Source organism: Phacochoerus africanus, chromosome 1 (genome assembly GCF_016906955.1).
Source record: "Phacochoerus africanus isolate WHEZ1 chromosome 1, ROS_Pafr_v1, whole genome shotgun sequence".
In the NCBI taxonomy this organism is placed as follows: Eukaryota; Metazoa; Chordata; class Mammalia; order Artiodactyla; family Suidae; genus Phacochoerus; species Phacochoerus africanus.
The window spans coordinates 24,826,685-24,843,908 of record NC_062544.1 but is presented as its reverse complement, the minus strand read 5'-3'; the positions used below and the strand labels follow the sequence as shown (position 1 = coordinate 24,843,908).

Genomic DNA, 17,224 nt, shown 5'->3' with positions numbered 1-17,224 from the left:
ATACTTCCAGGTAAAAACTAGTATCAAGGTAGAGAAGCCATTTGTAGAGAAAGTGGGAGGCGCTAAGGAGGATCCCCCATCTAACATGGTTGGCTAACAGGGGGTTCCCATCGTGGCTCAGCAATAAGGAACCCAACTAGGATCCACGTTCAATCCCTGGCCTCCATCAGTGGGTTAAGGATCCGGCATTGCCATGAGCTTCAGTGTAGGTCACAGACAAGGCTCCAGTCTGGCGTTGCTATGACTGTGGCGTAGGCCGGCAGCTGTAGCTCCAATTTGACCCCTAGCCTGGGAACCTCCATATGCTGCAGGTGTGGCCCTAAAAAGCAAATAAAAGAAAACAAAAAAAGAACAGGGAGCAGTGACCCTTGAAGGCCAAACTTTCAAAGTGTTGGATTTCCCACTGTGGCACCATGGGTTAAGGACCCAGTGTTGCCACAGCTGTGGCATAGGTTGCAGCTGTGGCTGGGATTCAGTCCCTGACCCAGGAACTTCCCTGTGCCACAGGTCTGGCCATTAAAAAAGAAAAAAAAAATGTGTGTTGAGTTCTTTTACCCCACACTCTTGAGTAAAGCAATATTCCCCAAGTTACACCAATTCCTGTTATCTCATGCTTATATTCCCCACTTAACCCTCATAGACGTTGGAATTCATGCCCCTTGTTATGAACGGTCTGCCAAGGCCACTCACTCCCTCTCCATCCAGTTTATAAGACCCAGGGGTTTGGAGTCGGTTGGAGACCAACCAGATTCTGAAATGCTGGGGTGTAAAGTATGACCCAGGGACCACCTGCCTGGGAATCACCCAGAAATCTGTTTCATATGCAGATTTCTAACTCCAGATCCCAGCAGGCCAAATCAGATTCTCTGTGGTGCATTTCTACAAATACCCTAGAGGCGTTCCTGTTGTGGCTCAGCAATAACGAACCCTGCTAGTATCCATGAGGACTCGGGTTTTATCCCTGGCCTCGCTCAGTAGGTTAAGGATCCAGTGTTGCTGTGAGTATGGTGTAGGTTGCAGATGAGGCTCGGATCCAGCATTGCTATGGCATTGATGTGGCTGTGGCATAGGCCAGCATGCAGCTCTCATTCAATCTTTAGCCTGGGAACTTCCGTATGCCACAGGTGTGGCCCTGAAAAGCAAAATAATATAATAATAAACACCCTAGGGAGGCTTAAGAACCACTGGTCATCAAGGACAAACTAGACTCCTGGGGTCAGGTCTGATATGGACCAGGAAGGGTTAGGCACAGAGATGGGTGGGCACAGAAGCCTTCCCCAGACTGCCTTCCTGCCCAGTGCCACCACCTTCTGCACCCATCATAGTGAAATAGAAAGGAGGCTTGAGATGCCAGCACTGTACCCAAACTGCTGTGTCAGGTCACTGGTGACTCAAGGTCCTTCACCTCTCAGAGCTGTTGTTTCCTTCCTGTAGAATTAAGAACTAAGAGGAAGTGGCCACCAGGGTCAGTTTCCAGCTAAACTATCTCTTCTCCCGTTTCCACTCGCCTGCATCTCCCAACCACAAAACATCTCCCCTTAGAAAAGAGTGAATCCAAAAGTCTAAGTCATGACCTGAAAACCAGTTTGCCCTGACAAGGCTAAAGCAGAGGGCTTCCCCACTGGTCACAGAACTTCGTGCATAGTAGAAGTGTAAGGACCTTAGGGATGTCAGCAAAGAAGAAAAAAGAAAAGGAAAAACAGGCGCTCTCACTAGTGCGATCTGAGCGCGGACCCTGCACGCTTGCCTGAAATGCCGTGCTAGGCAGCCACGCCAAGGGCAAGCAAGATTAGGATAATCCGGGGCATTTGCTTGTTAAGACCCTTATACAAAAACGGAGCTCTGAAGAAAAGCCTGGTGTAAGCTGACAAGTTTGCGAGCGCGATCTGTGGATTTGTTAGAGGCGATCCCACCAGCTAAAGGGATAAACTCAACAGCTGTGCCTAAGAAACCTTAACCTGTGAAGTATCTTTCAACTTCCAGGCCCTGGAAACAGGGAGGAAAGGGAGCAGAGGCCGAGGCAAAGACTGCCGGGCAGCCCTTTTGAAGCCTATTAGAAGGAGGAGAGAAATAGACGCGCGCGCGCACACACACACACACACACACACGCACGCATACACGCACACCCGCCGGTCCTGGACTTTTAAGAGGCAGGGGGCTGGAGTGATCTGGCCTCGCTGGAGGCAGTTGCTTAAGAATCTGCTAAGGTGTGCTTTCTTCTTAGAGTCCCTTGTCTCCTCCTTAATGACCCTCCAAGACCCCAGCTCCCCCTCTTCTGTGTGAAAGCAAAGACCCATTGATTTATTTTGTTAAAGAAAAGAAACCGGAAGTTCATTGTAGCTAAAAATTGGAGGACTCCCCTTCCAGGGATGGAAGAGCAGAGACCTTCCTGAGCTAATGACTCCCTTTTCTTTTTGTTTTCTTTTTAGTAATTTAGGATTTAGCTTTGTAAAAGCAAGTTGACAAATATTAAAATGTTGGACTTGCATTTTGAACATTATAGTGTAAATATAAAACACAAAATATCCATATAATGACTCTTCACAGGGGTCTTGCCCCTTGGGGAAGTGTGGTTAGCAAGAACAGGAGGCAGGTGCTCAGAAGTCATCCGCCTGCTGCAGAGGGATGAGCAGCCTCCAGGTCACAGAGATACCTCTGCACCTTCGAGGCCAGGTTAGCTGCTTCTCAAACACAGCATCCTTCCCACTCATGGTCTCCCAGAGCCTTGGTCGTCACTGACCTGAGCTTGGCCCTGTCTGAGGAGCACCGCCAGCAGGAAGCCCACGTCCCCAAGCCAGCCCATGAGAAGCTCGTGATATGTTTACATCACCCAGCCTGGAAGGGGCACTGAACCAGACACTTAAATCACCGCTCAAAAACTCCATTCAGGTCAAGGAGGCAAAGTCACTGGCGAGGTGAAATGACTCAGGATTCTTAGGGAAAAGCATATGCATTGGCCAAGGCATGAGGCAAGGAAATGAAGCCTACAGGAACCCTGGGCTGTGTTTGGGCGAGGCTGGCTTCTGCTTGGTTTTGCTATAATTGCTTGGTTCTGTGACCTACAAGAAGGCACCCTTCCGACTGGGTGCCATTTCCCACCTGCAAAGCGATGGCTCACACGTGCATAGATATTTGGCAAAGTGAAGGTGCCATGGGCCGGCTTTTGTTGAAAGCCAAGAAGAGTGACACAAATATAGTGATTTCATCATGAGGCACTTGAAATGAATGATCTTGAAGCCCCTGCTCCCACGTAATGAATAAATTGCACGAGCGATGAATTCATCCTCATCCCCATTTTGCACACCTGAAATGCGTGGTCCACACCTAGGAACGACCACCTTTGAGCTGTGATCTCAGATCTCTCCCATTCATGTTTTCAGAGACATCAGCAAGAATCAGATCTCGGACATTGCCGCAGATGCCTTCCAGGGTCTGAAATCGCTCACGTCCCTGTAAGTGGGGAGCAGGGTCGCAGGGGGGCGGGGGTGGGGGATGGGAGAGGAAGGCATCCGTATTTTTCAGGAGGTGTTTATCAAGGTTTTATGTTCCCTTACACACTTGTGGCAACCTGGTAAAAGAAACAAATATTTCTTCGGGGGAAATTGATCTCGGGGAATATTTCTACAACCCAAATGCATTATTTTTATTGATTAAGTGCCCGGCAGCCTTCCCAGTTATTGGCTTCTAATTCGAATGCATCTTCCCTTCTAACCACACAGCCCCCCCCGCCATCACACACGCCTCGGCAGCACTGTCTGGGGAGACGGAGGAGAACTAGAATGTATGGTGATTATCATGTGTGCATTTTCCCCGTGCGTGAGGCCTTGTCCAGGGAGGAGCTATTTCCTTCCTCTGATTTTAGGCTTTTTCTCCAAACCAACCTCCTGGCTATTGTTCTGAGAAAGCATCCAGCCCATTCTAGAAGCCTCTGCTTTCTTTGACTTTGAAACCCTAGAGCAGCCCAATAGATGGAACCGAAGCCATACCCCCTGGGAGCTCAGAGACCCTGGGGGGCAGGAAGGCACGGAGCTTTGCCCTGATTTTGCTGGTGACTCCCCCTGGGGATGGTGACACCCTTCCTGCCTGATGCACATTCATGATTACAGTAACAACAGCAAAGGCAGTATTTATTAAGCACTTACTGCACACCAGGCACTACTCTAGGAGGCTTGCAAGTTTTATCCTCACAAGGACCTAAAATACAGAATCTATCCTCCCCTCTCTTTAGTGGTTGAAGAAATTGGTTGATCTAAGCTCCACGCAGACAGATGTTTTTACTCTCTTGACCCCGGCTGAATCTCTGGCACTTCAAACAGTACCTGGCACATAGATATTTCTGCAAAAAAAAAAAAAAATCTGTTCAATAAAGAAATGTAACTTGTGAGTTCCAATTGTGACTCCGCTGGTTAAGAACCCAACATAGTCTCTACAGGGATGTGGGTTCGATCCCTGGCCTCCATCCATGGGCTAAGGATCTGGCATTGCCTCAAACTGCGGTGTACCTCTCAGATGCAGCTTGGACCCGGAGTTGCTGTGGCTGTGGTACAGGCCGGCAGCTGCAGCTCCGATTCCACCCCTAGCCTGGGAACTTCCATATGCTGCAGGTGCGGCCCTAAAAAGAAAAAAAGAAAAGAAATGTAACTTATTCACCATCCGCGGTAACAAGTGAGAGAGGCAGGATTTTGACCCAAGCAGTCTAACTCTAGAACCCATGCTCTGCTGCCTCCTGAGATAACGTGAAATGTGTCACATAAGATACAGAAGAGGTATCCTCAGTTGATATTATTTGGTGACCTGCCCACCCCGGGGGAAAAATGACGATGCTCAGAGGGAAGCCGGCCATGCTTTGTCTCTCTCTGCAACCTGTTTGTTTAATTGATGAGTGGCCAGGTACCAAGATACACATGCCCGCCCCCTTGGCCCTGTCCCACTGGGAAGGGGCTAAAGACAGGGAAGTCTCTTGATTCAGCTGTTGCCTGCTGCTGGCAGAGTAAATTAGTTTCGTTTATCGGGTAGAACATCTGGCCGGGACATCAAAGACAGGATTGTGTGTGAGATTAGTGTCTGCTTATTGTGCTGAAGATCACAAAGGAGAAGGGAGCGTGGCCGTCTGCCACCGGGATCCCACCCCTGCCCCCCACTCCCCTGGTCCCCTTGGCTGGCTGCTCTCTGCTGGGATCTGGGAACGGTCCATGACAGGGAGATGCCCCCTGCCTTGCAGGAAAAGAAATGCAAAATCTGGTTGCCAGACAGGAAATTGGCAGGCCGCTAGCCAATTCTGAAATATATTGGGGTGTTGTTGATGTGAAGTGCTTCTCACCCCCCGCCCCCCGTGGATGCATTCATCCTCTCAGTAGATGCCTACTGTGTACTGAGTCACCTTATAGGCACTGAGAACGTAGCAGTGAACTGGACAGACAGGACCCTTGGCCTCATGGGGCTTTGAACACAAACACACCCCATCTAAAGTCAGGAGTGACCAAAGTAAAGGGTGGGAAAGACTCTACCCCACACCCGTTCCTGCACTCTTTCCATCCGTATGTATTGTGCTAGACCTTGTTCAGTTTCCAGCTCTGGCCCAGCCATGAGCATGTCACATGATGTCACTACACTCCTGGAAACTATACTCAAGGGAACTGGTGGAGGAGGCATAGAAAACATTTAAAATAAATAAATGTCGAAGTAAGTAACATGACACAATGAAAAGGGATGAAGAAATAGAAATAGGGTGACAGGTGGTAAAATAAACAAACAAACACACAAAAACCTTAACTAGGAGCTCCCTTCATGGCTCAGCGGAAACAATTCTGACTAGCATCCATGCAAACGCAGGTTCGAGCCCCAGCCTTGCTCAGTGGATTAAGGATTCAACGTTGCCATGAGCTGTGGTGTAGGTCACAGACGCAGCTAGGATCTAGCCTGGGAATCTCCTTATGCCGCGGGTGCAGCCCTAAAAAGACAAAAAAACGAAAAACAAAAAAACAAAAAACCTTAACTAACATATTTGAGAGAAGCTTCCCAAGGAAGAGATGTTTGAGCCCAGAACTGCAAGGTGAGAAGAGGCCGTCAAGAAAAGATGTGGGGGCAAAGCCAGGCAGGTCTACACCCAGACTCTCCGAAGTGGAGCCCCAGCCTGCTTCAGCCTGCCGGAGAGTGGTTACGACCCACTGAGACATAGAGACGTCCCGTATGGACGCACGCTTGATTCAAGGACTCTTCTCAACCAGCCCCGCCACCCAGCCAGCTTCTGTTGCACTGGAGGTTCTGACACCAGCCGAGACAGCAGACAGTGCATTTGGCTCAGTGAGCAGTGGGACATTCATATGAATTACAAATGTAAGCCTGAGCCGTCATGCTGACTTTTATTTAGTCATTAATTTGTTGAAACATTAATGAAACACGCCCGCAGGCTGAGCGGGGCGCTCACACCTCCCTCCTGGTGGTGTCTGGGAAATGGGGGGGTTGGGTTTATCACCCCCATTTACCATCTCCTCATCCTAATATTTTGCCTCCTCAAAGGTACATCACAGTCCAGATTTGCAATCCGAGAGGGGATTGGCCCTTAGTGTTTATTCAGTGCACTCCAAGGCTCGAGAGGGAATTTTTAAAAAAAATCCTTCTTCGCTAAGTTCGTTCCCTCCATCTCGGAGGAGCCTGGACCCAAGAGATCAGCAAAGTCTGTGCCGTGGTTGAGAGCGGAGAGAGGCCAGCAGTGTCCCCTCTGCCTGTGCCTCACCCACTGGGTGCCAGGCTGGAGGGGCAGACCCAGTAGATTCCTTCCCCAAGGCTCGCAAATCACCACAGACCAACCCTGGAATTAGAGATGCAGTGTGAGGGACGCTATAGGCTGAAAGAGAGAAAGGTAAAAGAATTCAGAGTTCCTTGGTTCCTGGAGCTCAAAGGACAGGAAAAAAGAAGCCACCGTGACCGTGATGACAGTTCCTTCTCCCTAGTTTTTCCTAAGAGCCAGTCCTTGACTCAGCAGTCCTTTCGCCACCTGGATAGGACCCCAGATACCCAAAGCCCTGTCTTGATGGATGATTAAAGGACTCAGCTCAGGAATTCCTAGGATGCAACAGGATATTAAAAGGAAACGTTCTATAGACTGGGCTCAGCCTGATCAATACCCATTGAAGACAAGAAGGCACAGGGCCGCCAGCATCCCACACGTCTTATTTATTGCCGGGGTGTGAGTCATATTAGCAGCTCCAGGAGACACCACAGAGGGACTGCGGCTTCCTATTGTGGATTATTTATTGAGCTGGGCTGCCCAGGAGTGAAACAGGGTGGAGCCCATTTCTCCTCGCCTCCCGGACAGCCTGCCTCTCCAGCTCCACCCCCCCACCACCACCATGGCACTAGCCCACTGTCTCAACGAGGAGAAGGGATGAGGCGGACTGGGGAAGGCGATGCTCTGAGATGCCCCCTAGAGTTGGCCGGAGTGATGGCTGCCTTCATGAATGGGTACCAGTGGCTTCTCATCCGCAGTGACCTCTGTCCTCGCCCCTCTTTTCCAGGGTGCTCTATGGCAACAAGATCACTGAGATTCCCAAGGGACTGTTCGACGGGCTGGTGTCCCTGCAGCTGCTGTGAGTAGAAACTTTGTCACTAATTGTGTCTCTGGAACTATTTCCAGGCTCTTTCCGGCTAACTTGGAACTATGCTCTATAGAGGTCTTCCTTTGACTTTATGCTCATGAAAAGGAAAAAAAATTTTTCTACCACTCACCTCTGTCATCTCTCATTGGTAGAAAGAGAGCCAGGGAGTTGGCAGGGGAGGCTAAGGTCCATGTGAACAAACCTGGATGATTCAGCTGGGGAGCCTGGCCCAAGCATGAATCACTGTAACCTCGGGTTTGGTGGGCAGGGGGAGTGTCTAGAAATTAAGCCAGAGTTGAATCCTACAAAGGGATGCATCTTGCAGGGATGTGCTCACATTTTAGGGAACTAAAATATTCATGCGTTGTATTGCAATACTAGAGCTGAAACAGAGCTGCCGATAGACATGTGACCTTGAAGAAGGGCAGGGGTGAGGTAGTGAAATAATTCGAAAAGAGCGTCATCAGTCACCGGTGTGACTCTCGCTGAGTAAGATATGGCTGAGAGGGGACGTGTTTATTTAATTTAAAGGAAGATTTGTTGCCTCGAATTTTAAGCTCAGGGATTATTTATCTGCATTTATTTCATCCTGGTCATTTGAGCTTAAATGTTTGAAGAAGATAATTGAACTCTGATGTGGAGAGGCAAGGAAAGTAGTTTTGCTCATCCCGTATTTTAAGATCTTATGAACAGGGAGCATTATCTCTGGTTTGCTGGTTTGTGATCAGGTAGCCGTAGGAGGTACACACATGTACTGTGGGTATAGGGAGAGTGTGTGTGTGTGTGTGTGTGTGTGTGTGTGTGCGCGCGCGCACGCACAGCACGCCCATGCACAGACATGTCCGTGTCTGTTCAATGACCATGACAGTTCCTATTGGTAGTTTCCTGTGAGCAATGGCGAATACCAAGTTTCAGAGAGGTAAATAACTTGCCCTCAGTCACACAGCAAAATAAGTGTGGAAGCTGGAGTAGAGCTTATATGGCCCTGTGGCTCAGAAGGTTCCCAGCCCTCTGAAGAGCCCAAGATGTATGTTCTCAGAGGCGTGTATCTGAGTAGCGATGCGTGTGTGTGTGTGTGCACGCACGTGTGCAGACGTGTGCTATTGTAAAATCACCTCGAGTCACAGGCAGTCAGGAAGGGGCCTCCCTGCTTCCCGTGTGCAGTTACGAGAAGCTGGGTATGAGCTTGCAGACAGTGTCAAGTCTCGTCTCGGGATGGGTGGGTGGCTGGGAGCAAGGGAGGATGCAAGAAGGTGGGCAACAACGCATCCCACGTGCTGACGCCCAAAGACTCTTCCAGAAAAAGGAAGTGAGACTTTTCTTTGAGCTTTTACTTCTCACATCTTTACTTCCTACCCTTCTCATGTCCTGTAAGACTCAACTACAGACAGATTCTCCTAAGATAATACAAGAATGTGAATCAGGGAGTGGTAAGGAACCCAGCTAGTATCCATGAGGATGCAGGTTTGATGCCTCACTCGGTGGGTTCAGGATCTGGCATTGCCGTGAGCTGTGGTGTAGGTCACAGACATGGCTTGGATCCTGTGTTGCTGTGGCCGTGGCGTAGGTCAGCAACTACAGCTCCAATTCGACCCCGAGCCTGAGACCTTCCATATGTCACTGATACAGCCCTAAAAAGACCAAAAAAAAAAAAAAGAATGTGAATCATGTCTGGATGAGATGCCCAGCTAGTTTCCAGGCAGCGCATCCATCACCGAGGGAGTCAGGCTTGTTTCAAAGAAGCTGAGAAAGAAAATTCTGTATCTTTTCCTCTGCATCCTTTCCACCCAGCCCTGCCCTTCTCTGTCTCCATGTCTGTCTCACTTTGTGTATCTCTGGGTACATATTCATGTTCAAAGGTCAAAATCCTCAGTGGGTCTTTGTGGCTGTTTGTTAGCATGACACTCCAGGGCTCTGTAGGGAGCTGGGGGTTTCACAGATGGCCTTCTTTGCTTGTAGCAAAGAAACGAAATTGTTAAGTTATAACTGCCACCATAAGGCCGGTTAACTGTAGCTATTAATCCCTTGCAAGAAGAGCAGCAACAGCATGGCCTGGAGGCAGATGTGGAGGTGTTGTATTGCACTGGGCTGGGGTGAATATTCTTTCATAATCTGTGTTTTGGTGTGGAAAGGTATGTGCCTTTACCTTGAAGCATTAAAGAGAAACATAACCTCAAAGTGCCTCGCGTAGTGCAGGGCATGTGGCAAAGATTCCATAAATGCATGGGGGTTTTTTTATTCTTATTTTTTTGGTTTTTCTTTTTTGGCTGCCCATGGTATATGGAGTTCCCAGGCCAGGGGTCAGATCCGAGCTGCAGTTGCGACCTACGCCATAGATCCTTTAACCCACTATGCCGGGCCGGGGATTGAACCTGTGTCCTGGCGCTACAGAGATGCTGTCAATCCTGTTGCGCCACAGCAGGAACTCCAACACATGTGTTTTAAAAAGGAAACATATCCCAACTTGGAGCTGACAGCAGTTGTGCGATGACTAGACTAACAGGACTTTGAACAGGTCCCGGAAGGCAGCTCAGGTGAATTTCACCAGTTTGAGCAGATGGAGTTGGGTCGCTGAGAATAAAGACAAAGTATCTCCCTTTCTTTTGAGAGCCAGAGTTGACACATCTCAGGCCAGCTCCCTTTCCAGAAAGAACCAGCAACTGTAGCCGTCCCTGGGCTTTGACCTGCTGTTGAGCAGTTAGAAAGCAGGTCCTGATTAGATCTAATTTAGCGTTTGGCCTGCGGTAGATTGGATTTCTCCTTGTTAGACTGGAGACACTCCGATAAGAAGGCTCTGATTAGAATACCCTGGTAGTCTGGGAAATTTCCTCTCCTTTGGGCTTTTTGCAAGGGGTTTGTGCTTTTTCTCCTCTCTCCGTCTTGCAGAGTATTAGTACATCACAAAGCCAAGCTACCTCTGCCACCCAAAGTCATCTTGAATGTTTCCTTTCTGACACTTGTCATGATGCTGCCAGCAATAAAGCAGGTGCACTGTGGTTGGTAGTCCTGCCTGCTCCCCCGCCCCCTGACCCCTCACTAGTTTTTCTAAGCTCTTCAGCTGTCCCGCCCACACTTGCCCAGCCCTCCTGGGTCCTTCTCTTACTCTGTTTGTTCTGGCAGGTGGCCAGCACCAAGAGTAGAAAAGTCTCAGTTTTCAGAGTTTCTTGATGAACAAGCTTCCGCAGCTCTGGTAAGAACCCCCAAACCCTGTCCCCTCAATGTCAGCTCCTGTAAAGCTGACATTGAAGGGACAGGGTTTGCGGGATCTGGGGGCTCCAAAACCTGGAGGGCCTGGAGGACAGTCAGCTATCTGTGATGCAGACCTGTCCCCTGCACTCTTGGACAAATCTTCCTACCGCTGGCTTGCTGCGGTTTCTGTGATAAGTCCTCTGGATATAGTGAGACGGTCAGGATGCTCTTTCTAATCCTAACCTCAGTAATGGCTTCTGGGAAACTCAGAAAAGGCTCTCTTCATAGTCTTCAAGCCTTTGAAAAGAGCCAGTATGTCTCCCTGTAATTAATCCTCAACAGATTTAGTTCCTGCATAATTTCGGTGTATAAACACACATTTGTTGTTATTAGCAACAACTCTTATTACCTTTGGGGGACCCAAGGTAGTCTGCCAGCTTCGCTCCTTAAAACAGGCTGCTGGGAAGCCAGTCAGGTGCCCATGTGGGCAAGAAATGTGTTTAGAGACTCCTTCCTGAACAGTGGAGAACGGAAATAGCGCACATGGGGACATCTCAGCATCCATAGGGCATGTGCTCCCAACTCTGAGGCCGGCAGCAGCTGGATCACCTGAGAAGTGACCTGTCCTCTTCTCCCAGGTTCCATCCACCCCCTTCCCCACCAGAAATAGGGGAAACACAGCTTCTGCCCACCCCTGGGCTCCTGGGCTCCTGAGATGTGTGTGTAGATGGTGATCATACATGGGTAGCCAGCCAGGTGCCCTCAGACATGTCACCTTGTAGCTCAGAGGTCAGTCCTCCCCCAGGCAAGGGACACAAGTAGCTGGTGTGTCTCTAGAGCTGTCATTCCTCTACTGGGCAGCAGCACAGCACCCTCTCCCCCCCCCCCGCCCCCCCACCCCCGGGGAGTCAGCGCATTCAGTTAGTGCTCACTGATTGCATGACAGGCGTGGGAAAGGCACTCAGGTGGGGCAGGCAGTCATGTGAGGTGGAAGTTTTCATAGAACTGCTGGCCCTGGTCGATGTTAAGCCAGCTCCAGGACGTCTTAACCCAAACCAGACTGTCTTGGGGCTGGAATAGGTTAAGACAACCCAGCCACCTGTTGTTTGATTTTCTTGGAAGGCAGACAAGACCATTTGAGGATCTTGGAGTTTTCCAAGCCACCTGCCAATGGCAGGGCAATGAGCAGAAAACTTCCCTCCCTGTAACTCACTTTCCCTCACCAGCTGTTTCACAGGTATAACTACTGCTACTAATAATAACAGCTACCATTTTGTCCAGTACTTGATATGCTCCAGAACCTGAGCTAAGCAGTTTCATACACATCATCTCCTCGAACCTTTACAGCCATGCTCAGAGGAAGGCATTGTTGAGAGGCCCTTTCTACAGATGTGGAAACGGAGCAACTGAGAGGTTAGGTAACCAGGCCGTTGTCTCTCAGCATGTAAGTGCTGGAGCGTTGGAACCCTGGCAGTCTGAATCTGGAGTCCATGCCAGAGATGCCCTCATCTGACCCAGTCATGGGCTGACCTACAGAGCTAGTTTTGTGATACACAAACGAGAATTCCTTGGCTCAAGCCAGGGAGGAGCTACTATGGAAGTGATGGTTAATCAGCTCCTCCTCTTATGCCTCAGTCTAAGTCACGAGCTGCTGTCTCCCATGGAACTTCCTCTGGTGCATTGCTCTGACCCCTCTAAAGTTTGCACTGAGCCCTGTGCAAGGGCAGTCAAGAAACTGCTTGTTTTTAAAGACTGGGCTTAGGTGAGATGACAAGAATTCTCCCCAGCAATAGAAGCAGACTGACTTTGTGATGCATTCTTTTTGGGGGGTTGGGGGGTGGACCTGTGGCATATGGAGGTTCCCAGGCTAGGGGTCGAATTAGAGCTGTACTTGCTGGCCACAGCCACAGCCACAGCAGATCCGAGCCACGCCTGCCATCTACATCGCAGCTGACAGCAACACCGGATCCTTAAACCACTGAGTAGGGCCAGGGATCGAACCCACGTCTTCATAGATACTAGTCGGGTTCATTACTGCTGAGCCACCAAAGGAACTTCCTGTGATGAATTCTTAAGGGAAGAATTCTTCCCTCTGCTGTGTATCTGCAGCTGCCCAAAGAAAGCTCTTACGGAGACCTGAATTCTGCAATCATTCCATGCTTTGGTCATCGAGGGAACAGCTTCTCCCTCTTAAAGGACTGATCAGTAACCAGGTAGCAATAAGACAGTCAAGAGCCTCCCTAGCAGCTGTTGAGGAGGGACGGGCCAAGCCAGGTCACACTAGTGAGGCCCTTGATCTCCCAAGAGCAGCTGATGGCTCCCCACGTCCCATCTCAGCATCTCAGCTTCCCTCATTGCCTTAGGAAAGCCCAGTTGCCTGCAGCCTCTTCCTCCCACCCTCCTGTGTCTGTGGCATCAGAGGAGGTCCTATTTTCAGACAGGCCATCCTGCTGTTGCACTAGCAGTTTGAGTCACCATGACAACCCGCTGCAACCCATGACCAGCAGTGCAGTCATTATTGGGAGGGAGAAAAAGTCATCTCTGCCCCCAGGGACTTGGAGAGCATCCCCTCTTTCCTTGTATGAATGGTCCAGAGCACCTCTTCCCAGGCTCAGAGAAGATACTGGGCAAGGTCAGAGCTCCTTGACCTCATGTGAGTATCACCTCAAGAGGTGGCTGAAGGTCAAAGTAAATCCCGCACGTTTCACACGGGAAGGATGAGAGCATGTTTATTCCAAGGCAAGAGAGTGGTTCTTATGACAATTAATGGATAGAGAAATTCAGGATGGCAGAGGGTTTTTCCTAAAATTTTTTTTAAAAAAATAAGAGAAAGGGCGGTGATTAAATACTGCAGCTTAATCAGGGCTCCAAAAGGGCTCCCCTAAATGGCACCCCCACTCATGGCTTACACCGAGGCTTTAGGGTAGGTGAGGAGTTCCCACTGTAGCTCAGTGGTAATGAACCTGACTAGTATCCATGAGGGCACGGGTCCGATCCCTGGCCCTGCTCAGTGGGTTAAGGATCTGGTGTTGCTGTGAGCTGTGGTGTAGGGTCAGTGTAGGTCACAGATGCTGGTTCAGATCTGACTTTGCTGTGGCTGTGATATAGGCTGGCAGCTGCAGCTCAGATTTGACCCCTAGGCTGGGAACTTCCATATGCCCCAGGTACATCCCTAAAGAAAAAAAAAACAAAAAGTGGATGGTACTCACAGGTGCACACAGAGAACTTTTTTTTGAGAATGAAAAGCCTTTGGAACCCATCCTTGAAAAATGACTCTGCCACGGGGTTGTCGGTAGCATCCTGTCCCTGCTGTGCATGCAGCTGAGTGCTTATGAAACAGAAACCGACTCCCCAGCCTCCCTGGAAGAAAAGAGGCTCCGTGAAGCACCCACGTGGCAGGAGCCTGGGCCCGTCTTCCCATCTCATGGTCTTTCCCGGAGGGACTTCACTTGCTCGCCAGGAAGGGACTGCTACACTCTTTCTTGTCCTCTGGGGTTTGGGATATGCTTTTGGTCTTTCCAGAGAAACACGGCTTAAGAAGGAGGCGTAGCCTTAGACCGCATCTTCCAAAGACCCCTGGGCAGGTGTGGAGGATACAAATACCACCGGAATGAGAGCTCAGAGCCACTGAAGCAACACGCCACCTCCTGGCGTTACCAAGGTGATTTTGATGCAATTTACCATGAAACCTGCCTCCAGATGTTTGTGTTTTTCCAGCCTTGTGGCAAAGGCTGTGAGCTCAGGGGACTCTTCACTGAGGAGCAAGGATCTTCTCATCTTCACATGTGAGTGAGGATGGTAGCGAAAACCGGACCCCCGCGGTCCTCTGCTCCATTACCGCTCCTATAGCCAGAGCCGGAGCTGATAAGGGGTAAGAACAGCTGCTGCATAGCGAACCCTGACCACGTGGCCGCTTTAGGGAGACTGGGTCAGGGGGGCCCCTTCTCACAGGTCAGGGTGGTGGCCCTCACTTCTGTCCTATGGCCCGCGTCCCCCGATGACCTGGACCCTGAGTGGAGGAGGCTGCAAGCTGCTACCAGTCACAGGAGCACCTGGGACTTTTCTGGCCCGGCCAGTCCCTGTCTCCCGGCAGGACTGAGGTCACGAGAGGCCCCCTTGGGCCAGATGCAGGACTCATGATATTTCATCATCCTCTGCTCCCCCTTTGCTGCCCCAAGCTCTGGCTCTGAGGCTCCCAAGGGCTTCTGTTTGCTGCCTTGCTTTTTTCTGAAGGCAACAGCTCCTGGGAAGGATTCTCTCTCCACAGCATCGTTATGTTGGTTAGTCAATGGGCTGAGTGCTAATACTTCTTGACATGGAACATATGTGGAAGCTGAAAGTGCTCGGTGCCTTGTGGAGCTAACGCTTAGCCATAAATTTAGAAGGTGATATATGTGTGTTCCCACCCTCCTTAATTTCCTCTGACGGGTGCCTGGCTCTTTGCTGGCATCTTCTTATAGACTCATCTTTAAGTTCATGGGAGTGGCTTCAACAAAGCTGCTTCCACCTCCCCCACAAGCCCCTTCAAGGGTATCAAGGTGGGAGTAACGCTTTGAATTAAGAGAGCATGGACCTACATCTCAACCTACCACTTACTAGTTGTGCATCTTTCAAGGTACTTAAGCTTCTGGAGTCCCAGAGATGTCACCTGTCAGGTGGAGATAAGACTTACCTCGCGGGCCGTGGGAAGCATCAATGAGTTCATGTTTGTAAGCAGCCGGCCGAGGGCCTGGGCACACATAGGGCTTGTTACCTGTTAGATCGTGTGGCCCCAGCTGTCCACCTGGCCTGATCGTCTCAGCCCCTCCCTCTCTTTTTTGTTAATGTGACCTCTGAGTTTCCTTTGGGAGGCGGGTCTGGGAGCAGGTGGCCCTGCAAGATGGTTGGGTCTGCTACTGGGGGAATATTTATGAACATAGTATACCTCCAATCCCTGCCCTCCTCACCGATCCAGCAGCGGGTCAACTGAGATCAAGTTGTGGCCTCAAAGTTTGGAGTTTGAGGACCAGGCAGCCTCTGGAATGAGGCAAGCTGGAGCACCCCATCTTGCATAAGGGATGCTGTTATCTCTGCTTCATTCCAGTCCCCTGGTCTGCCTCAAGTGAGAGTTCAGCATGAGGGGCGTATAGGGCCAAGCCCACCAGCTCCCAAATCAGCATTTAGTCAATGATCCCTAAAGGTTGAACCCGGGCTTTGCCCAGGGGCAAGCCACTCAGTGAACAACCTGCCATAGTGCCAGTGGCAGTTTAGCGAGCATCCCAGAGCCTCCCAGCTCACCGGCTCAATGCCAGGTCCTCCCCAAGAGTCAGTAGGACCCCTGATGCCTCTCTACAACCAAAACGCAAGCCATCTTTCAGACCCAGCCAGGCCTCCAACCACCCGAAGCATCTCCAGGTGCCTGCTGGAGTTAGCCAAAACAGCCACTCCCCAGAGATGGGGAACACCTCCCATCAGGTGCAGGAAAGAGAAGAGGGATTTTACATGGTGGATGCAAGGTGAACTCTGGAATCAGGCAGGCGGAAGCCTCACTGAGTGACCTTGGTCAAATCAGTCACCACTCTGAGCCTCAGTTTCTTCATCAGCAACATGAGGACCATCGTCGTGTGGGGGTGGAAGGAAACTTGGCACGGGGCCATGCACAGAGCCATGGCCTCTGGAGGTGATGCCGCATTCTTATCCATTCACGCGGCAGTTGCATCTCAGAGGGCATCGCACTGGGACAGATCCAGCAGCCTTGATGGAGAAAGAGGCTGAAATTAGTCCTTCTGTGAAAGAGGGAGAAGGCCTGTGTTCAGAACTTCTTACAGAATTGCTGAACCCCATCCCAATACTTGTTTACTCTCTGTTTGTTCCATCATAAGGTTTTGCTTTTTTTTTAACTCCCCTGCAACCCTTGTCCGTGTACCAGAGAGCGCAGAGATCCTTTCATGGACGCCAGACTGAGTTGAGTAGCTGCCAAAGTTGCTCCCAAAGGAGGGAGGATAGAAGGACAGGCTGTTAGATGCTGCCGGTGCTGGGGATCAGGGAGACTGCCCGCGCCATCTCAGCTGGAGGAGCAGCTTGGTGTTATCTCTCCCTGTACCTATGCATCTTGCCTCGGGAGCCAGCTCAGGCATCTGGGAGAGGATAAGTGACCAGGAAATTCTACCCTTTGGGGCTTCCTTTGACTCCTGCTTCGTGCACTATCTTTGCTTCCTAATCGGGCCAGCCAGGGTTGTTTTGCTGCCTTACGTCTTTGCGATAATCTTCTGGGCTCAGAGATCTTGGAGCAATAGGAAACAAGAAAGCATCTGGACCAGAAAAAGAAGCCTTGATAGTTCCGATGGGTGAGGAGGCTTGCCAGAGTGGCCTGCAGTTCGGATATCCTTTCAAGGCATGTCAGAGCTGCCCCTCCTCTCCCAAGTCCATGATGCTTATCCAGTGTCTGGCACTCCCCC

General features: G+C 50.4%; 1 protein-coding gene across 1 annotated transcript in view; it reads left to right on the top strand.

Moving 5' to 3' along the window:
• The window catches only part of SLIT3 (slit guidance ligand 3), a 670,365-nt gene that overhangs the window by 540,324 nt on the left and 112,817 nt on the right, over nucleotides 1-17,224 (top strand). The window contains exons 11-12 of the mRNA XM_047784155.1: nucleotides 3,381-3,452; nucleotides 7,518-7,589. Of these exons, the coding sequence (XP_047640111.1) occupies nucleotides 3,381-3,452; nucleotides 7,518-7,589 (144 nt within the window). The remainder of the gene's footprint in view (nucleotides 1-3,380; nucleotides 3,453-7,517; nucleotides 7,590-17,224) is intronic.